The 26,809-nt window shown below is 44.0% G+C and overlaps 1 protein-coding gene across 1 annotated transcript in view; it reads right to left on the reverse strand.

The window, feature by feature from the left end:
• Positions 1-362: 362 nt before the first annotated feature.
• Slc25a17 (solute carrier family 25 (mitochondrial carrier, peroxisomal membrane protein), member 17) overlaps positions 363-26,809 on the reverse strand; it is a 41,845-nt gene continuing 15,398 nt past the window's right edge. Inside the window, exons 2-9 of the mRNA NM_011399.3 lie at positions 25,543-25,603; positions 21,416-21,482; positions 19,378-19,529; positions 10,492-10,608; positions 8,659-8,804; positions 8,483-8,578; positions 5,052-5,134; positions 363-1,218 (exon numbers count right to left, since the gene is read on the reverse strand). Of these exons, the coding sequence (NP_035529.1) occupies positions 1,071-1,218; positions 5,052-5,134; positions 8,483-8,578; positions 8,659-8,804; positions 10,492-10,608; positions 19,378-19,529; positions 21,416-21,482; positions 25,543-25,603 (870 nt within the window). The 3' untranslated portion in view covers positions 363-1,070. The remainder of the gene's footprint in view (positions 1,219-5,051; positions 5,135-8,482; positions 8,579-8,658; positions 8,805-10,491; positions 10,609-19,377; positions 19,530-21,415; positions 21,483-25,542; positions 25,604-26,809) is intronic.

Raw genomic sequence — 26,809 nt, forward strand, 5'->3', positions numbered from 1 at the left:
AAAAACCCAAAAAAGAAAAGAAAAAGCAAAAAGAAAGCACTTGATTTGGAGCTTAGGGTTTCAGAGGGATAGAGGGCAGTGACCGCCATGGCAGAAAGGTAGGCAGGCAGGCGCTGGAGCAGTGGCTGAGAGCTTACTTACATCTTGAGGCACAGTCTTGTGTCAGAGAGACATCATGTGGGCTTTAAAACCTCAAAGGCAGCCCCCAGTGACTCACCTCCTCTAACTAGGCCACACCTCCTAACCCTTCCCAAACAGTTCCACCAACTGAAACTAAGCACGCCACAGGGCCATTCTCAGTCAAACCACCACACACACACATTTAAGGCCTTAATCAAGAGCAACTTTCATGAATGTTTTCTGTATGTGTGCTGACAATTTATTGAGGCTTATGTGATTGGAGCTTGCACGAATGGACATACAACATCAAGGCTTTTTTTTGTAATATAAAACAATTCGAAATAAATATGTATTAAAAAAAACCTATGTCAAACACCAATGAATAATTGACATTTACAAATTTTAAGAAAATCATTTAGGTTAGTAATTTTCATTTCCCCCACAAAATAAATAGCTTTCTTAAAGCAGGAGGAAAAGAGTCAGATGGAAACAAAGTCATGCCCATGGCACAGTCATGATGTTATTCTCAGAGGAACTCTTTACCAAGATTAAGACAAAAGCATCTGAGGAGAATTATGGTACTGAATCGTCTAGAACCTGGGAGAGAATTTAGCAAAAGAAAACAAGTGGCAAAGTTGAGAAAAGCTTTCAATGGAAAGTCCACCCCCTTGAGAAAAATGAATGAACACCCACAAACTAACATTTTCAGGGTTTCAATATTTTCATATCAGTCTAACCTCTACCCCCAAATACAACCAAACACCATAAAAACACCAAAAAACCCCATAAAGGTGACAGGCTTAGCTGGCTATACTCCCTGCTTAGCCTTTGATGCCTTTACAGCCAATGACTGGAATGTCTGTGGTGTGGATGGGACCAACGGGAAAGGAGAACTGTTCCTCTTCTCCCTGTGCAGCACCTGCGTCTCCACACTGTCCTGTGGGCGGGCCTCAGTGCTTATGTGTGCTCTTCAAGCCCATTACGGTGAAGGTAGCAGCTGTCAGTTTCTCGTACACAAGGAACATGAGGGCGGCTGTGAGCACTGTCTGCAGCAGCTTAGCTTCCAGGCCTTTGTAGAGTCCCATTATTCCAAAGCGCCTAAAAGGAAAAGAGGTTGGGAAAAAAAATCGATTTTCTTTGTAAAAATGGGCTCTTGTGTTAGATCTAACGCCCTGACAGCTTCTCCTTGAAAGAATTTCTCGTTAGGATCAAAACAAGCAGCAGAGGTTTTCAATTCCAACAATCTGCTGCTGGAGTATTAGCTTTGAAGGTGGACAGATGAGACTCAGTATGAGGGGCCATTGATACTGTCTTTATGAGCATTGTCATTAGATAGTAGGGTGCTGGCAACACTGCACTAATAAGATGCAGATTCTGAAAGCTTCTGAACCCATCATCATAATGCCCAAACCAGAGATCTAAGAACTACGTTTAATGGGCCCCCAACTCCAGGTATTTCAACATAACAGCCCCTAAGTGGTAGGAAAGCCATTAATTGGTTCAGATCATCTAGACCTCAATAGAACCAAGGACAGAGACAGAAATGAAGAGTCGTTTGATCCTCAGACTGCCTACACATTTGGTCCTAAGCCTCAAATGAAATTCAGCAAGCACCTGACTCACCCAGACTGCTGGTTAAAATACAGATCTGCTAGCCCACTCAAAGAATATATGACTCATTAACTTTGGGACAGGACTCAAAAAAAATTTTTTTTGCATGTCCAACAAGCTCCCAGGTGGTGAGGAGGAGCAGGCTAGCCCGGGACCAGCATGTAAGAGCCCCTCAGACAAGAATGCTTTGGCTAGAACCGGAAACTCAAAGCAAATAATCACTCCAAAGCTATTTGCTGAGAGTGAGTTAGTCTCTTATGCCAGCTCTATAGCAACTCCAGCTTGTGGGTCCATGTTACAACTAATCTGATGCCCAAATCAAGCTAGTTTATATATGTGCTGTGAAACATCTATTGCCGGGCAATCATGAGAAAAACAGGGTGCAAGACTGGACCCATGCCTTTCCCATTCACTGACTACCCCCTGTGCTCTTCAGGGTGACATCACCCACAATGGAAAGCCCAGCCAGGGCTACTGAGACTGCAGACTCTGAGGCTGCGTCCTGCAGGGAAGGTGCAAATCTATGCTGTGACAAACTGGGTTTTCTTTTTTATAGATAGGGTCTTCATGTAGCTTCATCTGGCCTCAAATTTCTTATGTAACCAAGGCTGTCTTCAACTTTGGTTCTTCTACCTTTATAGGTGTGTACATCACACCTGGCTTCAGACAATATTGTGTGTGTGTGTGCACATGTGTGTGTTTGCACATGTAAAGCCCAGAGGTTGACTTGAATTTTTGTTTCCCTGAGACAGGGTTTCTCTGTGTAACTCTGGCTATCCTGGAGCTCTGTCGACTAAGCTAGCCTCGAACTCACAAAGATCTGCCTGCCTCTCTGCCTCCTAAGTGCTGGGATTAGAGATGAGCTGCCACCACTACCCTACTTTTAAAAAAATATTTTTATTACTTAAAATTGTTTATGTGTATGTTGTTTTGTCTATATTTCACATGTGTGCAGTGACTGAGGAGGCCAAAAGAGGGCTTCGGCTCCCCTGGTACTGGGGTTATAGCTGGTCTTTGCAGGCATAATGTTATTGTGCCCTGTGTAAAGATCACCCTGTACTTTTCAAATGCTGCTTTCTCTGACCCCATGTCTGGTGGCAATCTAGACGTGGCACTGTAATGCTTATCTAAATATCTCCTGCCTTAGGGCTGTGTAACCATCGCTCCTCATTTATTTTCTGATTTGCCAATAAAAACTGATCAACCAATGGCTGAGCAGAGGAGAGAATAGGGTGGAACTTCTGATCCTAGCCAGGGGAGGGGGAGAGGCAGAGAGGAAGAGGGGAGTGGTCAGAAGAGGGCACCATGGAAACACACCTGGACCAGAGAGAGTTAGAGCAATGCTCAAATGCAAGTATCTTGGGATTTTGGTTGAGAGATCGTCAAATTCGTTTAGAGGATTAAAACAGATTAACAACTGCTCAGCTACTGTGCTGTAAAGCTTGATTAAATAAATTGTAAAGTCTCTGTCTCATTTATTTAGAAGCTAGCCAGGATAAGGAAAAATCAACACTTTCAAAATTACAAAGTGCCATGTGGGTACCAGAACTGAACCCAAGTCCTCTGAAAGAGCAGCCAATATTCTTAGCCCCTGAGCCATCTCTCCAGCCCCTCTTCAGTTGTTTCTTGATCACATACAATTGGAGAGGCTTGGTATGTTATTTCATTATCAACGACAGTAACCACTAGCCAGATGTGGCAAATAAAAATTAAAGCAATGGCCAGGCAGTGGTGGCACAGGACTTTAATCCTAGTACTCGGGAGGCAGAGGCAGGTGGATCTCTAGGAGTTTGAGGCCAGGCTGGTCTACAAAATGAATTCCAGGACAGGCAAGGCTACACAAAGAAATCCTGACTTGAAAAACTAAAAAGATGAAACAATGGAAACTGGGTTTCTCGGTAGCATCGCAGTATTCCATATGTTCAACAACTCGATGCAGCTGGTCACAACCCGCCTGGACAGTGCAGGTGTTTCCATCACTACAGAACACGCTACGGCAGGATGGCAGTCATTCATGTGGCTCTGCCCCTCTCTAGTACTGGGCAAACTGCTTTCTCTAAATCTGTTTCTTGATTTGCAAAATAGGAATATAATTGCTTTTCTACAGGGCTGAGTGAGGACCAAACAAGACAAGAAACGAGATGTGAAAACAGTTAATTTGCAAATTATAGGACCTCATCAATTTCCAATTGAGAACATCTTAGTTAAAGCTCTTAGCGACGGCCATCTTTCTTAACCTTCTCAGTGCTGGAGAAAATTTAATTGCTGTCATTCTTGAGGGTCAACTGGCAATGTCTAAATCTATAATTTTTGAAATTATAAAATATCAGAATTTCATGTGTTCTAATTCTCTTAACTAGGTAATTCCACATAAAGGGATTTCTTTACAATTATGATTACTTAATTGTACAAGGCTCAGTTTAGAGTCTTCACTCAGCAATGTCTATAAAGACCCTTCAGACGGCCTGGACACTCTGCAGTAGCTGCCTGGTGAATAAATCACAGTGGATTACATCACAGGAAGTCAGTACAAGTCTACAATTGTCAATGGGAAGGGGTGGGTGTGATGTCAAGGTTATAAAAAGGAGATGAGGCAAGACTGCCTCAAGTGTGAGACTAGCCTGGTCTACTTGGCAAGTACTAGGCCAGTCAGGGCTACACTGCAAGCTCTGCCTCTAAAAAGTAAAATCAAAATAGTAAGATGTATAATACACACACATACACACACTGAAGACATACTGAAATATATGTTTTGTATAATTCTCTAGAAATGTGAGTGCTTTACAGTGACTACCCCTTAAGAGAGGAACGAGAGGGATTTTTTTTAAATTTATGTATATATGTAACTTTTACTGATATTTAACTGGCTTTATATTGGTTGAGTTTTTTATTTTATTAATTTTTGAGACAAGTCTTACTATGTGGCTCTGGTTGGCTTAGAACTTGCTCTGTAGATCAGGCTGGCCTCAAACTCACTGAGATCTGCCTGCCTCTTCTTTATTTTTCTTGGTCCTAGCGTTTGAACCCAGGGCCACGCACAGGCTAAGCACAGGCTCCACCACCCAGCTCCACTCCCAGCCTGGGGCTCCCTTCCCAATGGAGCCCTGTATTTATAACTAGCAAAGGATAAAGAGCTGAACTTTTCTGAAATCCCCTGAACTGCTGAAATCACACTAAGCTCCTAAACTGAGAGAAACCTGAACACAAAGGAGAGGTGTCTGAAGCTGCAGCTGCGTGAGCTAAAGCAAGAACAGCACAGGTAGCCCCCCCCCCCCCCCCCCCCCGCAAAGGAGGCTGCTGAGAGGGAGAGCAGAGCTCACTTGACTCGCTGGTGAAGAAGAGAGAGAACATTCCGAAGACTTCCCAGGGTCCTGTTTTCTGGGTTCAGTCTATGACGTCCAAACTGGGATGAAAAGAGGAAAAAAAAGATAATTACTATTTATTACTGTTTTACCTTAATTTTGTTTTTAAAAAAGATTTATTTTTATTTTAATCATGTACATATGTGTGTGTGAGAGTATGGATATATGCACGTTTGCACGCCAGTGCCTTGGTCCCGAGGAGCTGGAGTCATGGAAGGCGGTGAACCTCTCCACGGGAATGCTGCACAAGTGGATTTGGGTCCTCTGCTCTAAACCACTCATCTCTCCAGCCCCTCTTCATCTTAATCTCTACTTAGGAAATTACACTGGTGTAACATCTCATAACACAGCATCCTGTTGATAAAAAGTATCCAACTAGGATCATAGAGTTTATTAATCTTCTTTTTCAATTAAGCAAATCAAAATAAAAGATATTTTTCAATAAAGAATAGATTCCCTCAACACTAAACTACATCCTCAGCATGGGGACTTTCACCTTTACAAAGAGTTATGGAATAACTTGATCAGCAAGGATTAAAACAAAACAGAAGCACATGCCCGGGGTGATACACAGATGTGTGTAGGGGGGGAGGGGTAACTTCCAGGTCTTTAAGACATTCTCCTTGGTAACATAACCACTGATCAGTCAGAGCACCCACAAACAACACTCTTCAAATCATATATTAGGACTATGTTAAAAGCATTAATGTGAACTATAGTGAAATCCTTTCCATCAAGAGCCAATTTCACCAAAAATAGCACATTAGCAAAAACACTTTTCATAGAAAGTAGAGTTTTTAACTGAGACACCACCTTCATTTTCTTGAGCAATAAATCTTTCAAATGTTCTTTCTAGAACAGATTTTTTTAAAAAAAGGATTTATTTATTATTATACATAAGTATACTGTAGCTGTCTTCAGACACACCAGAAGAGGGCATCAGATCCTATTACAGATGGTTGTGAGCCACCATGTGGTTGCTGGGATTTGAACTCAGGACCTTCAGAAGAGCAGTCAGTGCTCTTACTCACTGAGCCATCTCGCCAGCCCCTCTAGAACAGCCTTTTAACAGTATTTTTGTAGTGCTGGGGATCGAACCCAGGACCTTGCACATGCTAAGTAAGCAACACACTAAGCCCCAGCACAGACCCTGAATTTGTCCACACCCTATCTATCTCCATTGCTGCTAACCTAGCCTAGGCTACCATGCCCTCACCTAGATTACTAAAATGGTCTCTTACCTGATTGGCCCTCTTTTTCTTTCTCTTTAGCCTGGGAGGGGTGGGGTGGGGTGTAAAATAACTTTTATTTTCCTGTTGTAATTGTTCCTTTCCTAACCTATGCCTAGTCTGGAAGCTTCTAGCCTCAGTACAATCTAATCTAGGCCTAGAATGTTTTCAGCCTCGGAGACTTGCTGTTGAATAAGCTCACCTTTTTTTGCTCGTTCTAATTCAACTCAGCTGTTCTGGCTCAAACTCCTCTTCCAGCTGACTTACTCAATCTGACTTTTCTCTTGGCCTCTGAATTCTCCTTGGCCTCAAACTACCTCTAGCAATCTGTCCTAGTCTTCTGGCTCCTTCTTATTCTCTTGCTTGTTCTCTCTTCAATCTGTCTGTAAAACTCTCCTGGTAAAGCTGCCTCCCTCTCCCTCTCTGTGCTGCTCTACTCTCCCTCTCAACTCTACTGCACTGCTCTCCACGAACTCGACTGTATTCCTGGACTGTATTTTCTTCCTCCTGTTCTTTCTCTCTCCCTTAAGCAGCTTCTCTTTCCTCTCTCATCTCTTGAGAATTGGGCATATTCCATCCTGTCAAATCTTTTTCTGGCTTGTTTGTCTGATACTTAATTAGACATAGTATTTTTAAACACGCTGCTTCCTTCTACAAACTAACTTCACCTTTATTGTTTGAGATTAAAGGTGAGGTCCAAAGGCCAGTCTGTATTCCAACCAGGGGATTAAAGGTGTGTGCCAAGGGCTGAGCCACACCACAACTAGAAACAGGTTCAAATAGCCTGTGAAAGTGGAGGATGCACCTGTGTGCATGTGGAGGTGAAGTAGGGGCCTCTGTCGCCTTCTTCTCTTGATCCCTGCCTTCATGCCACAAGATGGTCACTGACACAGAAGCTTGTCATTTTGGCTAGGCTGGCTGGCGAGCCAGCTTTCAAGATCTGCCTGCCTCTACTCCCATACTTCCCCAACCCCATGTTGGGGTTACAGGCACAGGAAGCCATGCCTGACTCTTTACAAAGGTGCTAAAGATTTAAACTCAGGGTCATATATTTCAGAGCAAACACTCTTATCCAGACTCTCCCCGTCAGCTGATCAATACACTGCAGAAGAGCCACACAGGCCTTTCAGAATCATGCTACGTCCCACCTTAAAAGTCCCCAGAGGCTAACTGCTGGGCTGAGAATAAAATCTTGCCATCGGCTTTCCTCACTTACAGCTACCTTTCCTGTAATTATTCTAGCTTCCTGCTGGGCAAGCCACTCCTGGCCACAGAGGCCCCCTTCAGTTCTAAGACAAGCAAGTCTTGCCGGCTCTCTCCCTCTTAGCCAGCACAAGCTTCACAACCCCTTGCATCTTGACTTCAGTGTGCTTCTCAGGAGAGCTGGAAACCCAGCCCAATCGCCCAGAAGGAACCCCACTGCTCCTCTTCAGTAAGCCAGGGCTGCTCATGTCCCGAACAGCTGACTCAGACTGGAATAATTACCTGGTGCTTTCACTTGCTGTCTCCATGAGGACAGGGACTACACTGTACCCCCAGCTTCTCAGAGTGTCTAAAAATGTCTGAATGTGTAAACAACCAAATGTCTGGAAATCTGAAGTGCTTTGAAACAGTTTAATTGTTAACTATCCATGAATGAACTATAGAAGCTAACCTCTGGGGGCTGGAGAGATAGCTCAGTGGTTAAGAGCACTGACTGCTCTTCCAAAGGTCCCGAGTTCAAATCCCAGCAACCACATGGTGGCTCACAACCACCGGTAATGAGATCTGACTCCCTCTTCTAGGGTGTCTGAAGATGGCTACGGTGTACTCACAAATAAATAAATAAATCTTTAAAAAAAAAAGTTAACCTCTGATTTTATCAAGGATCATCAAGGCAAACAACGTGAATGAGAAGAGACCCTGGGGTGTCCTGAGTCCTTGAGGAATCTTTCCACACATATGGTTTTTCTGAGACCATATATTACTAAGAAATTCCAATGTAACCCTCATTCCACGTCATGCAGAAAGTCAGGCTAAAGCCTGGCTAGCAAAACATCGCACAGAGAGGAAAATGGGCAGAACCACACAGGCTACACACCACCTGCATCACTGCCTTTACGACTTTAGGACGTAATTTAGGTGTCACTGGCCTTACTTTAGGAGAACCCCAGGACTCACCCTCAGAATTGACTGTACCGTCTGCATGGGATAGGTGACTGTGGTGGCAATCGCTTTGGCTATTGCGCCAATGATGAACACATCCAGAGAAGAGAGCTGGAAAGCAGAGGAGGGACCATTTTAATCAAACGAGGAAACAGGCATTCCTTTTAGACAATTTTAAAGTTAGGGATTACCTTCATCCGTTTCTTTAGAAGCTGCCGTTTTAAGCCTTCATAGAACATGAATTGGATGGCAGGGTTGAAGACCAACAGCAAGGAGGGGAAGGTGCCATTCCACAGAGCCAAGATCCCTTCATCTCGAATAATCTGGTGGAATGCATCTAAGCAAGAAGTCAGGCTTTTGCAAAGCACCATGACAGTGCCCTAACTAGAAAAGACATTTATTCTGTTCAAATGGGCCCAGATAGAAACTATCCTCTCAATAATATTTTGGGGGCAGATTTCCTACTTAGGTACTTTTCTGTTCATCTGTCTTTGCTTTTGTTTTTAAAGATGTTCGTGCTATGTATCCCAGTATAGCCTTGAACACTGTATCTTCCTGCTTCAGACAACAGGAGTGGGCTGCCATGCACTGGAGTTAACTATTTTTTAAATAACCATCAGAATGTGATGCCAACTTCCATCACATGAACTTTGCCTGATACTGCTGCACTGTCAGCACATCTGGGAACTGTGTACTGTACAGAAATGTGAACTGTAAACCATGTGTTCCACACGGCCAACCATAGCACAAGGTAAGATCTTTTCTTGAAATCTATGACCAACGATTTACAAGAAAACTATTTCTGCCCGGGCGGTGGTGGTGCACGCCTTTAATCCCAGCACTTGGGAGGCAGAGACAAGCGGATTTCTGAGTTCGAGGCCAGCCTGGTCTACAAAGTGAGTTCCAGGACAGCCAAGGGCTACACAGAGAAACCCTGTCTCGAAAAAAACAAAAACAAAAAAACAAAAAACAAACAAAAAAAAAGAAAATGACCTCTGTTACAAACAAAAATGCATGAGAAATGAGATCCTGGGCGTGTGGCTTCACTAAAACGCCAGGCAGTGTGGTGGCACCCTCTGGCATCCAGCACTCTGGGGACTAAGGCAGGAGGACTTAAAAGACTTCAAAGCCAGTTGTACATCGAGAGCCTTCCTTAAAGAAGCAGACGTTTAAAGCCATCAGCTACTGTCCCGGTATCCAAAGACATCATTATGGAGTAAAAGGTGCACTATTCTTTAAAAACAGGAACACGGGCTGGTTGTACTGTAAGCACCAATACCCCCAGCACTGGGGAGGCTAAAGGGCAGGAGGAGCTTAAATCTGTGGCCGGCCTAGGCTGGGTGTGGTGGGTCACACCTGTAATGTAGGTACTTTGAGGCCAGTGTAGGCCTCAACGTGTTCAAGGCCAGCCTGGGAAACAGCAAAATTCTTGTCTTAAAAATAAACTAGAGGCACTTGAGCTGGGGATACAACTCAGTATTGTGCTTTCCTAGAATGTACACAGCCACGGGTTCAGACTCTCACGGCACCGGGACGCACTCCTGTAAATCCCCACTCTGAGACTTGGAGGCAGGAGGATCAGAAGGTCAAGATCATCTTGAGGATGAGGCCAGCCTAGGCTACAGAGACTGTCTTAAAAACAAAACAAACCCCAAACCAAAACAACAGCATCACAATTTACGTTAGGGGTAGAATGCTTGCTGGGCACACCTGAGGTGCTGGGTTTAATACCTAGTAAAAAACTAAGTAAAAACTCACATACTCCCCATCTTCTCCTTGAGGATAATACAAGTCTCTACCCTAGTCTTAGGCGTGTCACCAGGCACGCTGCAGCAGCACAGCAGGTGTGTCCTCTTGTGCCACTGTTAGGAGAATGTTCAGGGCTGAGACTCAGCCCAGATGAGTTCTATGGACCACAGAAACACAGGCAAACAATGGCTTCCTGACAGTTGAAGCTGTCTGCTAGGCAGCTTTTCTGTGGAAACAGAGTTCAAACAGAAAGGACACATCTCAGAGACACCTACCGATAATGCCTTTGTAGTTAGTTGGTATAATGTCTTCATTCCGAAATTTTGCCCCCTGCAGCTTCAGTCTGGTGTTTACCACCCAGAGCGGAGTCGTCAGCAGCACATTCACCACTCCTTAAAAACAGAGAAAGACGCCTGAAAGCACGGTTCCCCGCTATCTTCGCTGTCTTAAGTTACACCAATAAGCCAGTTTCTATTTCTGCCACTGACTTCAGGTAAGGCTTAACTTTGTGCTGGGTTACAACAAATGCCACTGCTGTTAGAAGCCATCTGGAAGCCCGGCTGATAGCAGGGCTTCCTCACACACTCACACAACAAGGCAGAGAACTCCCTTCCTCACTCAGTGAGGGCAATCACTTGGTGATTTTTTTTTTTTAAATAAGATTCAGAATGGTGATTTGGGGTTGGGGGTTTAACTCAGGGATAGAGCAATTGTCTAACACATGCAAGGCCTGGTTTAATCACCAGAAGTGCAAAACAAAACAAAGTGGCAGTTTGATATAGTCTTAAACACAACTGTTAAATAATAGAGAGGGAGGAGAATGACACCATGCTAAATCCATGTCAGCATCAGAGGAAACAACGGCCCACTATCACGTAAGCAGCACAGGGTTTTAAACCAGTGTGATCTGGTACTCTGGGTGACAAGTGGGAGGACAGACTGGCATTTCTAAGTGCTTCAACTGGGACCAAAAGCTCACAGAAGAGCTCATCACTCAGAGGATTAGGACAGCCAGCAGCAGGCAGCAGTTACAAAGTGTCACAAAATACCGAAAGGAGCCAGCTCCAGGCGCTGTGACCCTTACAAGCATGAAGATCAACCTTGGCCCCACAAGCTGCCTCAGAGCAGCACCGTGAGCCAGGTGCTTCTTTGAAAACACATGGTCCCAATTTAACAGCATCTTGAGAAACTAAAACTTCTCATCATCCTGAAATGATTAAAGAAAATACCATATAGGATTGTAACAAAATGCCTGACAAAGGGTATCTACTTTATAACTACAGGTCAACCAAGGGACAAGCAGTGAGCATGTGTAATGGAACTGTCAGGCTCCAGCTGAGCCCTGAAGAATAAATAAACAGGAAGGATCCTGAAGAAGAAAAGGAAGCCCCACCCCCTTGCCAAAAGTCCTCTAAACACAACACAGACAAAAACATGTTTTCGTGTAAGGAATCTCAAAAAACCCTACAGAGAAAACAGTTTAATCAAGGATAGACTTTGTGAAAGCAGCCAAGCAACTCAAATCTATAGTTTTGTTGGTTTCATACCATTACCAAAGTAAGACGGTTTTCTGCTTATTTTCCAGGAGCATTGTACCAACTGATATTTCCCCCAACTAAAAGTCAGTACCAAGTAATCTTATGAGTTGCATTTCTACAGAGTCACAGAATACCAAGAAGCCATCCGTAGCTCTGACCCTATATTCATATACTCTCTCAAGGCATTGAGCACAGTCTGAAAAGGCTCTGCCTGCCACAGGAGCTCTTTGCTCGACTCTTTCCAAAGGCACCAGTGCCCCACAGCCTATCTGTCCAGAGTTCAGAATACATGCCTACTTGATATGATGTGCACTTCACTTTACAGAGACAAATCAGGATCTGGGAAAGTCAGGCCAGCAAATGTGGTGTCTCTGCCTGCCTGCCCCCTGCACCTCCCCGACCTCCCCACTCCCTGCAGAGGAAGAGAGCACGGGAGAGCTTGGAACCCGGGGGTACCACAGAAAAGCGTGTATGCACCATCCCAAATAAATGAAATGCATTGCCCTTTAGTCAGATCCTTTAGAAATCAAAACGTCCTTCAGGCTCTATTCAAGAAGTAGGTGTGCACAAAACACAAGGAGCAACACAGCCAAGACTAACATTCAGCCATTATCTAAGGCTCTGCTTCCTTGTTCCCATTATTAATACAGCAGAAAGACTGAAAGGTTCTGAGGGCAGCCTCGAGTACAGAGTGCACCACAATATTTAAATGAAGGGATCAAAAGTCATTGCAAAGCTTTGCATCTGTGAAGATCAAGGACTGCCTCCATCCTCTAAGTCAGAATGGATGGAGAGGTACCTTTTTACCACGATAATTTTATGAATTCTGGGGTGGAATGCACTCAAAAAATACTTGACAATGCTTTTTAAAAACTTCACAAAAATTGCAACTTACATAATCAAGCAAATGGCAGCATTCCAGAGCTACTCATGACTAACTTCAGTTCCTAATAACACCCCACACAGGCAGACCCTCAGGGGTGCACTCCTGTTGGTTCTAATCTGTGGGTGTTGCTTCAGCTCTAAGACCTGAGTTCTAATTAATACTCTTCTTACCTAAGAGCAGGGGGTTACTTTTCTTTTGAGTATCTATGAATCTACCTTTTCTTTTCCTTTTCAATAACATATCATTTATGAGAAAGCAGAACCAAGTCAAGACTAACCAAATACACAAACACCATCCAGCCATCCGGGAGAAGGAGCACGGGAACGCCACCCTACTCCCCAATCCAGACGAAGGGGCCAGGGAACAGCATCCCAAATTCAGCAGGATTAGAGCAATTTTTAAATGTAGGCTCTTGGAGTCTGGAAGAGGGTCCACTCTGGTGTTCCCTTATTTGCCTAAAGATGACATCCTTGAGTGTCACAGGAGAGAAAAGTGGGTTACGTTACTACCCCTGGATAGACTGTCACAAACAGCAATCTGTCTCCCCTGCCAACTCACTTCCAGGGAGAATCACACAAACTGCTCTGGTCTCCAGGTGCACTCATTCTCTCTAAAAGCCATTTACTACCACTCAAAAACGACTCTTGGACAAAGAGGAGTGCATAGGTTATTCTGTAGCCACTGACCTGAGGTTGCTTCCTGTGCAATTTAAGTACATTTGTTCTATTGCATGTCCTGTCATTGCTCCCTAGAGAGGCAGTGGGTATTTGTGACTTTCATTCTTTTGTTTTGTTTTTTTGAGACAGGGTTTCTCTGTATAGCCCTGACTGTCCTGGAACTCACTTTGTAGACCAGGCTGGCCTTGAACTCAGAAATCCGCCTGCCTCTGCCTCCCGAGTGCTGGGATTAAAGGCGTGTGCCACCACGCCCAGCTTGTTTGTGACTTTCATTTGCCACTTCCTAGCATCCTATCTTTTTTTGGGTGGGGATTGCTTTTTGTATCTTTTCCCTTGCTAACCTGTCCACTGTCAGCTCATTTCAGGAACCTTTCCAGGGTAAAGAAGCAGCTGTTGTTCATCCTCACAGCAGGAATAATTGGGACACAGCTGTTTACTTCTGAAATCTTAAAAATAAACAGCTTTGTTCAGGGGGGAGGATGAAAATGTGTCTCAAATGCACAGCTGGAAAGATGGCAGCTGATGCAGGAAAATGTCCAGGGCTGGGGAGATGGAGTTCAGACCCTCAGCACCCCAATGAACATGGACACGGAGTGGGCTCCAGGCTCAGTGAAAGAACCCCATCTCAAAGGAACACGGCAGAGAGCTATAGAAGGCAACATTCAATGTACTCTGGCCTCTACAAACATGAACGCATGCACACTACTTAAGTAAATACATTTTAAAAAGAAAAAGAAAATGGCAGGTCGAGGTTGGGCGGCTGAAGCAGGAGGATCATGAGTTTTTTTAGTGACTCATCTCAAAAGTCAATTCTTGTCCCCTCAAGACAAAATGAAATAACCCAAAATGGCAGAGGAAAGCCTCAAGTGTAACCCACTGTCTCCCTAGGGAGGAGCACAACATGAATAAACCTGGCTGGCCAGATCAGATCAGAGGCAGGAAGTACGTTGTCAACTGGCATTCAAAAGTGCTGCTGCTCAAAATTACAATTCATAAGCATGGCAAACATTGTCTTCATTCATGAGATCTAGTCCCAGATTCTCCCAGGTATGTCTATTGGGCTTTCCTGTAGAAATACAATAAATAATAAACAACTTCTAAGATTCAAGCAGAGTCTGAATAACAACAAAGCTAGAGGTTCTCACCCTGTGGGTTGCAAACCCTCGGGGTCCCAATGACCCTTCTGCAGAACGCTTCTGTAAGCGTGGCTGAAGACCACTGGAAAATCCAGATATTTACACTACCACTCATGACTCACAGCAGTAGTGAAGGACAGTTATGATGCAGTCATGAGGTAGCCATGAAAATAATTTTATGGTTGGGGGTCACCACAACCCGAGGAACTATATTAAAGTGTCGCAGCATTGGGGGGTTGAGAACCTGGAAAGCTGTGCCTTGCTTGCCTCAGAGTAATGGAGACTTGTTTCTCCAGAGTTAACACAGTGACAGGGCTCAGAGAAAAGACGGCTCTGATTACTGCAAGAATGGGTATGGATTAAGATACAAAAACGTGTCATGGCGAGAAGTTTAGAATTGTAAAAGTCATTTCCAAAGCCTCTGTACCGCTAGAAAGAAGGCCTTCTAACCGGGAATCTCAGAATCGCAATCTTGTAATCGTTCTTTAATTTCAGGTTTCCTGGGTACAACCGCACTGGAATTTTCAGGTGGTTCTTTGTCATGTGCTACTGGGTAGAATGTTGTTGGGGACAACTGTCCTCCAGGCATAGTATGGTCATCACTATTTTCATTCCTCTTGTATTTCATGTCTGCATACTGTGAGAACTTAAGCAGAACATGTATGCACAGGAGCCTATGGAGGCCAGAAGAGTCTGAGCCCCTTGAACTGGAGTTACAGACAGACAGACAGCCGTGAGCCTGAACAATCTTGTGGGCGCTGGGAACTAACCCTGGGCCACTGCAGTGTCTCCAGCTCTGGTCATCACCATCTCACACCCACTCACAGAAGGAGTGGGGATGGACCATGGGACCCCATCTTAGACTGTAGCCAATCTTTTCACAGCCCCTCCTCCCTCAGTTGTGGGTAACTCTACCCAATCTGTACACCGCCTCAAGAAGTGCTAAAATATACAGGAGAGGCCAACTTGACTAGAGGAGGTACTTATTTATGTAGCTCTCAGGAAGTAGCCATCCATGCCGGAGGGAGACTCCCTAGTGATGTAGCTGTTTTGGGATCACCCACAGTCTTATAACAGCTTGAGTATGCTCCTCTAAGTAAGGTTAATAAACTCATTTGTCCATCAAGCTGAACTTGGCAGACATCAGAGTGTATCTTCTCAGGAAAAGTCATGCAACACTTGGCTCAGCCAGGGGCCAGTAAGAGCAAAGATGATCTTGGGAGAATGTGGAGTGGCATTGCTCCTGCTGTGGGTGGGAAGCTAAGCCCTCTAGTGCAGAGCATCTTGGACTAAAGAGGGAGAGGATCCCTACACAGCCGTCCATCCATGTGGTAGGGAACGGCATGCCTTCCTGCTATAGTAGTTACCTTGTTCTTGCCACACAACCAAAGCTACTCTGTCTGAAGGTGGTGTCTGTGGGGTAATCCCAGAGTGCCTTTCTTCCTCTATGTGGTAGAGTGCCACACTTCTTATCACATGAGTACAGGGACATCTCCAAAATGGCTGACAGACAGAATGACTGGGATCCCCGAAATGTGCAGGTAGGGGATGGAACTGTTAGCAGACTGTGGCATCAGTTGGGGTCGGGGTGGAGAGCTTAGCTGTGAGTGATAGACATGCAGTGAGGCTCAGCTGTCTGCCCAGAAGGAACACACCCATACAAAAGAATTACAAATAGAGGGCTGGAGAGATGGCTCAGCGGTTAAGAGCACTGACTGCTCTTCTGAAGGTCCTACACAACCATCCATAATGAGATCTGACGCCCTCTTCTGGTGTATCTGAAGACAGCTACTTAATAATACTTAATAATAAGTATTATTATACTTGTGTATAATAATAAATAATAAATAAATCTTTGGGCCAGAGCGAGCGGGGCTGGAGAGAACAGAGAGAGGTCCCAAGTTCAATTCCCAGCAATTACATGATGGCTTACAACCACCTGCACAGCTCTTATACATAAAATAAATAAATAAATCTTAAAAAAAAAAGAATTATAAAGAGAAAGGGGTGTGCACTAGCCGCTGGGCTGGCAGGAAGAGAGGGAGAACAGGGTGTGATGGCGGGCTTGGCTCCTGGGGGAGGCTGGAAGGGAATGAGCGTCCTCATTGGTTCATGCATCTGCACGTATGGTCTTTAGGGGAGGTTATGGAGCCATTTTGTGGCACCTTGCAGGAGGAGGGGCTATAGCCTTATCCCACTTCCAGCTCATTCTCTGCTTCCTGCTCTTAACTGATGTCTTGCTTCCTCTATTCTTCATGCGTGCTCAGCACAGTGGTCAATGGTTTCATGTTAGAACACCAGGGAGAACCTTGCGCTGCTGCTAAGGGCCCTCCAATCGCTTCCTACCTCCTGTCATGTGGAGTGCAACATGGCCTGGCCCTGTTCTCTGCAGTCACATTGGCCTCGGCTCTGTTCTCCAACACTCCTGCCATGTTTCTGCATGTCTTTATCACCTATTTTAAAATGGCCACAGTGACCTAGGCGGTGGAGGTGTACACCTTTAAGGCAGATGGATCTTTCAAGGTCTACAGAGCTAGTCTAGGGCAGCCTAGACAACAATACAAAAAGAAACCCTGTCCAAAAAGGAACAAAGAAAAAGAAAAAAAGCCATGCTGTCTAAAACTGTCCCTTAGCTAGCCTGCCCAGCTCTCTACCCTCCTCCTCTGATGAAATCTGCCCTTAGCCCTTCTCTTCTAAGACACTGCACATTTGATTTATCTTCCCGATTGTCCTTCTTACATCACTGGACTGTAAGCCTCAGGAGGACAAGGACTCTCTCTTCACTTACTACTGCCGTCCTTGCCACCTAGAACTAAGGTCAACAGAAAGAAGCAGTGACAGACATAACACTACAATGGTTTTAGGGGCTGGGCCAGGTACCAGAAGTTTATTACAAGGCATGAAGGATTCCTACAACCCAAGAATGCAAAAACAGTAGCTTGGTTTTAAAAAAAAAAAAGGCCAAGAACTGGAAAGGACACTTTTGTAGAGATAATATACAAACAAGCAATGAGCACACACACACAAAACACTCGACGAAGGAAACACGCACTGATTAAGAGAGAAAGCAATGCCGAGAGAAGAGTGAGAAGCCTACTAACAATCCCTGGACCATAAAGATACAGCTGGCATGGGCACTGCCCCAGGGCCAGACAGAAGACTACGGCTCACTCAGCTACACAGTCACTCCACCTTCCATGCAGCACAGGACTCATTGTTCACTTGGAGCACAGGCACAGAACAAGTCTGCCCCTCCTCATGCATCCAGACACCACTGCCTGTGCAGCAGCACATACAAGGTACACACCAGTAAGTCCTTAAAGGAAAATGGGTGCCACCCTATAGAATCATCAAAGTCGGTTGGAACCTTATGGTCACATACCAGAAGAAGCAGGCCCTAGGACAGATAAGACCAAGGAAAGGTGAAACACCCTCATCTGAGCCTCTTGAAGGAAATGTCTAACACTACAACGTTGACAGTCCACACTGACCTATCACCTGACCATCTGGCATGTGTGCCAAGGGACTAGTATAGGCAGCAGAGATGTTCTAAGCACTTTAGGGACTGCAGCCCAGCTTTGTGCCACTGCTGACACAGCCTACTTCCACTGCCATCTGATAGTCTACCAGACCGTCCACGGGGACCTGCCCCTCACTTCTGCAGCCTCCACAGCCTGTCCACATTGGCAGCAGCTTTCTTCTACTCTGAGGCTCAGTTCCAACCTGTGAAATCTACAGCCTGGCTCCGAGGTAGGGGCATCTCCGGCAGCTCTCCAACAGGCTCATTTGCTAACACAGCACCCCAGAATCTCTTTGCACCCACCATCCTCCTGCCTCCACCTCTTTAACCCTCTGTGTCCCTTAGTGCTCACACACATCATTACAGTTGATTATAATATGAGCTCTAAAAGATAAGATCAGTGGCTAAGATCACAACAAAAGAACTGCCAGCTACCAAGGGAAATTGGGACACCGCAAATTACAGCCAAAGAAACAGATGGAGCTTGTAAATTTATCCTTATTCAAAAATTCTGACATTGTGAAAAGAGATTTATGTGTCCATCATTGCTTCTGACATGGCACACTCACAACAATTACATATGATATTCGATACCATTTGAGGACATACATACAAAAGTACTTGAGACGAGGGCATCTTTTTAGGTGCCCAGCCCTGTGTTCATGGAGCACTATTCACAACAGCAAGTGGTGGATGCCACCCAAGTGTCCGTTAGCAGATGAGTGGATTCACAAATGTAAAGCAGTCACACCGCAGAGTGTTATCTACCTGTGAAACGCTACAATATACTTGAATATCGGGGATACTACTGACTGAAATAAGCCTGCTACAAAAGACAAATACCATACGATTCCACTTACAAGCAGTAGCTAACGTAGTCAAATCCTTAAAAGCAGAAAGTAGGATGGATGATGGTTACCAAGGGCTGGCGAGGGAGAGACAGGGAATTTACTTTGGGTGTATGAGGTTTGTAAAATGAACACCTCTGGTATCAGTTTTAAAATGCAAGCATATTTCATATGACTATCTTAAAATGGCTAGTGACAAATTTTATGTCATGTGTTTTTAAGTTCACATTAAGAAGACATGTCAGTGCTGAGCGGTGGTGGCGCATGCCTTTAATCCCAGCACTTGGGAGGCAGAGGCAGGCGGATTTCTGAGATCGAGGCTAGCCTGGTCTACAAAGTAAGTTCCAGGACAGCCAGGGCTACACAGAGAAACCCTGTCTCAAAAATACCAAAAAAAAAAAAAAAAAAAAAAAAAAAAAAAAAAGAAGACATGTCAGAAAAACTGGTCATATTCTCTGTAGTATTACTGAGTGCTAAAATCATCTCTTAGAGGATATATGAAGCATAGATCAACATTAAAATATAAACATATTTTATACACAGAAAACTTTGTTACCTGCTACAAACCCAACCACGAGATCTTTTCCTGTAGAAGAACGCTGACCTTTGACCCACACTGCTTTGAGGCTATTAAAAGTGTAAAAATAGACAAAATTGGAGCAGCAGAGACTGGAAATAACTGGAAACCATCCTCGGTATGGTGCCAGGCTACGGAAAAAACACAATAAACAAAGTAAAGATCATGAACAAAAGCCATGGGCAATTGCCAGAGAGGCCTGTCAAGGTTTGAATGTAAGCCACTCCCTCCAGGCTTATGTATGTGCATGCTTGATGCCAACACCTCTACCCACAACTGGTTTAGAAGGCTTCGAAGTCTGTAAGAGGTAGATCCTTGCAAGAGGGGACAGTCACTGGGGATGTTCCCCGTCCCACTTCCCGTGGAGGCAATGTGATCAGCTGGCATGCCTGATCTATCATGATGGACTGTGAAGGAAGTCAGAATAAACCATCCCTCCCTTCTCTTGCTTGACATAGAACTGAGAGAAGTAAGTAGTATGAAGCCAGGAAAAGTCTGGCTTCTACTGACAATCTCACGGTATGACAAAGAGCAGGACATCTGCAGCACCTTAAAAGGTTCTCCCCACAGGTGCTTAGAGCTGCAGGAAGTAGCTACAGCATACGACAGAAAGCACACATGGACCACAGGAGGCCAGCAGGAAAGAGGGGGATGTTTCATCATACTGTCTAGCCTGACCCTGAACACCTGCATTAAGCAGTTCTTCCCCAGCCTCCTACAGAGCGGGCACTACAGGTACGCACCATTGTACTACCTCGGCACTCATTATTCTTATTGAGAATACATTGGTTCAGAGGTGAAGAGCACTGACTGCTCTTCTAGAGGTCCTGAGTTCAATTCCCAGCAACCACATGGTGGTTCATAACCATCTAAAATGAGATCTGGTGCTTTCTTCTGGCATGCAGGCAAACTTAAAACAAGAATTAAAATTCACATCTTTAATATCAGCACTCAGGAGGCAAAGGAAGGTGGATTCCTATGAGTTCAAGGTCAACATAGCTTGTCCCAAGCCAGCCAGGGCCTTATAAGGAGACCTTATCTTGAAAAGAAAGTGGAGGGGAGAATATATTATTTTAAACTGTCATAGAGGTTAAATGCTCTGATGCACATAACTGACAAACTCAAAAAAGTCTTATGATATGTGTGTGTGCTAAAGACGGAAACACAGGGAGGGCAAGTGGAAACGTAAAAATGGTCAATAAAAGCGTAAAGCGGGCAGTGATGCACTGTACCAATTTCAGTTTTGAAATTGTTTGCAACTCTGAAATTATCTCAAAATAAAAATTCAAAGAAATTTAAAAAAGAAGAAAAATAATGCAATCTGTCTGGATGCAACTGATAGGAACAAACTCTGTATGTGTGTGTCTTGTGCAATGTGTGCTACTGGCACTGAAACCAGGCCCTAATATGAAATCAGTGAGCTAAATCCTCAACTCTTGAGCAACAACACTATTGCTTTATTAAACATTAAATTTAGCTGGGCAGTGGTGCCTTTAATACCAGCACTTGGATGGTAGAAACGGGTGAAATTTTTCTCAGTTGGTCTATAGAGTGATTTCTAGGACAGCTAGGGATACACAGAGAAACCCTGTCTCAAAAAACCAAAAAAGAAAAAAAATTTTTAGAAGGTGCCATTAAAAATAAATAAATAATTAATTAATTAAATGGTGGAGGATAGAGAGGGCTTAGCAGGTAAGGGCATTTGTTGCTCTTGAAGAGGACCTGGGTTTGGATCCCCGGACCCACATGGTGGTTCACAACCATGGGATCCAACACCCTCTTATTGCTTCCTTGAGCATCCGACACACACATGATACACAGACATACATGTAAGGAAAGTACTAACACAGAGAAATAAATCTAAAAACAAAACAAAAACCAAACAGATATGTAAGGAATTAAGAATGCATTTGGCTCTATATGTCCCGAGCCTCTGAGCAGGGACTTCAAGTCTCACTCAGCATGGAAGTCTTCATATGAGGCGCTCTGATGGAGCTGTGAAACAGGCAGTACTCACAGGCCTTCTTCCTTAATTATCTCCAGGAGCACTGCATGCGTCGTTTTTGACTTTCTTTTCTCATCGACTGTAAGAATGAAGACAAGTATTATCTGCAGCATCAGCGAGCTTCACCAAAGCGCCATCACTTCATCTGCATAAACTCACTTGTTCTTTGAATTCCCTGCTTTGCCTCAGACCCTCCAGTGTGTCTAGCCAATGGCTTTACTTCCCCAGAGAAAATTCCGTGGGTTTCATCTGTTACTCAGAAAGAATTTTAACTTAAATCCTAATTGCCACAGTAATGCTGAAATGCTATTTCTGGAGTTTTACTAAGCTCTTTCTTAAAATATTTACTTTCTTTTTAATTGCATGTTTGTACATGTGTTTGTGTGTCAGTGTGTGCTTGAGTGCAGGTGCCCTTAGAGGCCAGAAGAGGGTATAGGACCCCTGGAACTGGATTACTGGGAACTGAATTTGGGTCCTCTAGAAGAGCAGTGTATGTTTGTAACCACTAAGCCATCTCTCTAGGTCCATACAGTCCATGTCTCTACCCTTCCTTCCCCATTTCCCTTCCATCCTATGCATGTGTGTCTCTGTGACTTTATGTGTGCCACATGCATGCAGGAAATCTTGGAGTCCAGAGAGCATCAGATCCCCTGGACCAGCAGAGACAGACAATTGTGAACCTCATGATGTAGGTGCTAGGAACCAAACCTGGGTCCTCTGGACCCATAATGTTATGAATTCATAAATATTTCTAATGGCTTAGCCAGTTCTCTAGCCTCACATAGTGCTCTTTTTAAAGCCAACATGCATGTTCTCATTTTTATTTCCATACCTTATAAAGGAAACTGACTACTTTCTTCTCTTTTAAAAAAATTTTATTTATTTTATTTTCTATGTATGAATGTTTTGCCCTACATGCACTATATGTATGCCTGGTGCCCAGGGAAGTCAGAGAGGGTGTTGGATAATCTACAGCTGGAATTACAGATGTTTCAGAACCGCCATGTGGGTTCTGGGAATTGAAGCCAGGTCCTCTGTTAGAGCTACAAACGTTCTTAACCTCTGAGCCATCTTTCAGCCTCTACTCTCTTCCTTTATGAAAGAGGCAGGGAAATAAAAGCAAAGCCAGGATTAAAGCCCAGATTTCCAGCGTCTGGCTTTGTGCTGCTTCCTAGCCTTGAATCCCAGGACAACGCCCTCATTTCTTGGGCACTGTCACTGAAAACAATATCCACATTTCAATTAACTTCAAATTTCCTGCCCACGCTATAAAATTAATCTGAAAACATAAAAATGTGGAAATGAACCAGTTTCTCTAGAATTAAAATTGGTACCAGTATATCTTATGAAATGGCAAGTTAGTCAGTCCCCATTAAACGCAATTTGGCATTTACTCAAAATCACACATCTACCCCTTGATGTGGAAGAAATCTCACATCTGGGAATTTATCCCATAAAGTTTACAGAAACAAAATGGCTTATGAACAAATCTATTATTACATGGTATTTGCAAGAACAATAACAAAAAAGTAAAACAACCCAAGACTTCTTTCGCAATAGGGCAAGGGTAGGCAGCTTATGGTGCATGCAGACTTGACAACTGGCAGACTGGATAAAGAAAAACACACTGCAAAGTTTCAGGGGGAGAGGAGCTGGAGAGAGAGCCCAGCAGTTAAGAGATCTGGCTGTTCTCCCAGAGGACCCAGGTTCAATTCCTAGCATCTACATGGTGACTCACAACCCTCTGTAACTCCAGTCTCAGAAAATCTGGTGCCTTTTCTGGTCTCTGTGGGAATGAGGCACACGTGTACTATACAGACATACATTTGGGCAAAACACTCATATATAAATAAAATCTAAAAAAGAGTATTTTTAAATGCAAGGTCTAGGACAGAGCAGACTGCTTTTTATATGAGTAAGACAGAAAACTCAGAATATAAATCACTTGCTTGTTACTGCATAAAGCCTGAAAGGCTATTCAGGAGACCAGGAAAGGCTGACCGACAGCCTCATGCTTCACTCCTATACATCAGTGGGCTCTAGTCTCTGCAACACCCATCACTCTTTTTATTTTGTTCTGCCTCTCTCGCTCTCTCTTTCTTCTTCTTTCTCTGAAACAAGGTCTCAGTACAGCTCCTGTGCTCAAAAGGCCCACAGGCCTCAGACTGTAGCTAGAACTGTAGGTGTGTATACAATGACCACCTACACCTGCTATTCTGAAGGATGTCCAATCGAGAAATCTTGGAGCTGGAGAGATGGCTCAGCACCCGTATCAGGTGGCTCACAATCACCTGTAACTCCAAGGATTCCAAAGTTCCAGGCTTCTGAGGCTACCTGCACTCATGTGCACATACCCCCAAACAGACACACAATACTACACATACATACAATTAAGAGTAATTTTAAAAACTAAGAGACAAAGAGAGTGAAATCTTCCTAGAGATGAAGATACCAAGAAACACCACAGTGTTAACGATGGTGGAGAGGGGTGAAGGTGGATTGGAAGTTTCTCCTTTCTATGTATTTTGCTTTGTGGATCATATAAATATTTGCTTATCTAAAAATTCTAACCACAACCAGTAAGCAAAGTGTTTAACCTTTGAGTTAGTTTTCAAACTCTCTATGCAACTTGTGGCATTGGTTCATAATTTCAAGATGAAAAGAAAATAGAAGGAAGGGGAAAAAAAGAATTATAGCAAAATGCAAAACCCTGCAGTGCCAGAGGCAGGTTAGGGCGACATGTCTAGATGAGCAGGAATGGCTATTTGTCTCCACTGCTTTCTAGTTTCTATCCTCTTTAGAAAACCTTCCTCCTTTAAAAATGTCCAGTGTAGGCCGCAAAATCACCCTGGAGACAGAGTTCAAGTGGAGCACTTGCCTAGCACACGGGAAGCCCGGGTCTGGCTGCCTACTGTAAAAGCCATGGAAGTTTAGAAAGAATGGTAATGGCTTGAGATTATAAATGTAAGAAGCCCTTTGGTCTCTCATCCACTATGAGTCTTCTAAGAAACTGAAGGCTGGTAGCCAAAGGGCAGTCCTTCTCATCAGGCTCTGATGTCTCCAAGGGGGGCACCCTCGTGTGAATGATTGAGGTGGAAAAATCAGGAAAGCTGAAGCTGACTAGGCCAGTTTCCCTGTGTGTCTGTCTCTTGTAGCAGCTCCTCACTTTGTCCCAGTACTGATTCCTTTACCAAGCCTGCCAGTACCCGACCTTGGGGCTGACTCTCTTAGGATATATTTTGGTTTCCACGGTGAGCTCTGCTCAGACTTGTTTGGTGGGCTTTACACTGCAGTGCCCAGACACCAGTGGTATAAGTGCAGTCCCAATTCCACTGCCCACTCACCCATCATGCAGTACATCGTCCTAGTTTGGAAATCGATCACACGGAAGCATAGAGAGTACATTTCTCATCTGCCTTTTCTAATAACTGCTAAAGGAAAAAAAATACCTTTTTTCATGTGTGGGCTTGCTACGTGATAAAGTCAGTGAGATGGATTTCAGAAGGGCAGGTGTCTTGGGGTGCTGCCATGAGTAAAAGCTGTATGTAATCACTTCCTAGTGTGAGGAAATTCACCCTTGGCTTAACCCTTCAGGCCACCCTTTTTCTCTTCTAGGAGCCTGAAGAGCCTTGGTATTGAAGACTGTTTCTTAAGTAACTGCTAGTCAGTTTATAATAGAAACTTCTCCCATACACTTATTCTAACCTTTCCGACTACACATTGGGGAATTCCCTCTGTGGAATTCTCGACAGGTGACCCTCTAATTTACTTCAACTTAAGTTGCCACAATTATCCTTGGAGAACAATATGGGGGTGAACACTCCGTGGCCAAGCACTGGTCTAGTTGCTGTACAAAGCTTGTTCTCCCCCAGTACGGGAAGAGAAGGAGTAGGGATCAGGTATTTAAGTCAGGTGCATAGCCATAACGCAAGAGCTTTAGAGGCGGAGGCAGGGGGATGAGCCATGGTTAGGCTAGATAGTGAGTTTGAAGCCAGTTGGGCTATATATAACCCTGTCACAAAACCAAGCAAGCAAGCAGACAACAGCAGTATGTAGACAGAATATCCTTATCTCGGTGCAGTATGGAGTAGAAGATGTTTCCCAACATCAAAGGATCAATACATGAGATCATTACTCACCCTGAAGCCGAAGTCTAGCAGTATCCAAGGGGAAGAACACTGTCATGGCAGTCACACTTCCCTGCAAAGTTTTAAAAGGGCTTTAGCCATTACAGTAAATAAACATGGGCCACAACTTTAAAAAGATGGGTGTGGTTTTTCTTTATGTCTACACGCACGTCTGTCTGTGCATTATTTGCACGCCTGGTATAATGTGGAGGCTAGAAGAGGATGTCAGATTCCCTGGGACTGGAGTTCAGATGCTTGTGAGCTGGTATGTGGGTCTGGGGACTGAACCCAGGTCATCTACAGTAGCATCTGGCTGTATTTAAAAAAAAAAAAAGATTTATGTATATGAGTGCTCTGTCTACATATTTGTCTGCACACCAGAAGAGGGCATCAGATTCTATTACTATAGATGGTGGTGAGCCACAATGTGGTTGCTGGGAATTGAATTCAGGACCTCTGGAAGACCATCGAGATGGTTTAATCATAGCCCCACCCAGACTACAATTTTTAAACTATCAAAAACTCATAAGTAATGTTTGGCTGTGGTACTTTGCATCTGCTCCCATCAATTGCTAAGAACATGGCCCACAGAATCACAGACTGGAACTCCTGGAAACTTGAGAGATCAGGGGACCTGTAGGGTCTGACCCAGGTCCTCTGCTATACATGTTATGGCTAAATAGCTTGGTGTTCTTGTGGAAATCCTAACAGTGGGAGCAGGGGCTGTCCTTGACTCTCTTGCCTACTTGTAGGACCCGTTCCCCTCTACTGGGTTGCCTTGTCCAGCCTTGATGTAATGGTATATGACTGGTCTTACTGTAGTTTGTTATGCTGTGTTTGGTTGATGTCCCTGAGAGGGCTGAGATGTTCTTCTCGGTCTGAGGGAAAAGAGGAGAGGAGAGGTGGGAAGGAGGGGAACCTGCTGTTGGGATGTAATATAAGAGAAGACTAACATAATACTACAAATAAAAACTGCATACCACATCTAATATAACACGCTTGAATCAAAAGAAAAATATATTATGTAACATTAAAAAAACCACAACTAATTGGTGCTATCAGTTAAATTAAATTCTTACCAAATAAACACAGTACTTCAATCGATTGGGATTATCCACATATAAAATTGCATTATTAGGTATTTAGAAGGAGAGTTTAATTTTCCAAAAGAAATACCTTTTGTTTCTCTGATACTGAAAAAGAAACAAATCTATAGCACATTTGAAGACAGCAGATAAATGGAGTTTTGACTTTTTTTCAGGTCAGTTGCTACTACGAT

Source organism: Mus musculus, chromosome 15 (assembly GCF_000001635.26).
Source record: "Mus musculus strain C57BL/6J chromosome 15, GRCm38.p6 C57BL/6J".
NCBI classification, from domain to species: domain Eukaryota; kingdom Metazoa; phylum Chordata; class Mammalia; order Rodentia; family Muridae; genus Mus; species Mus musculus.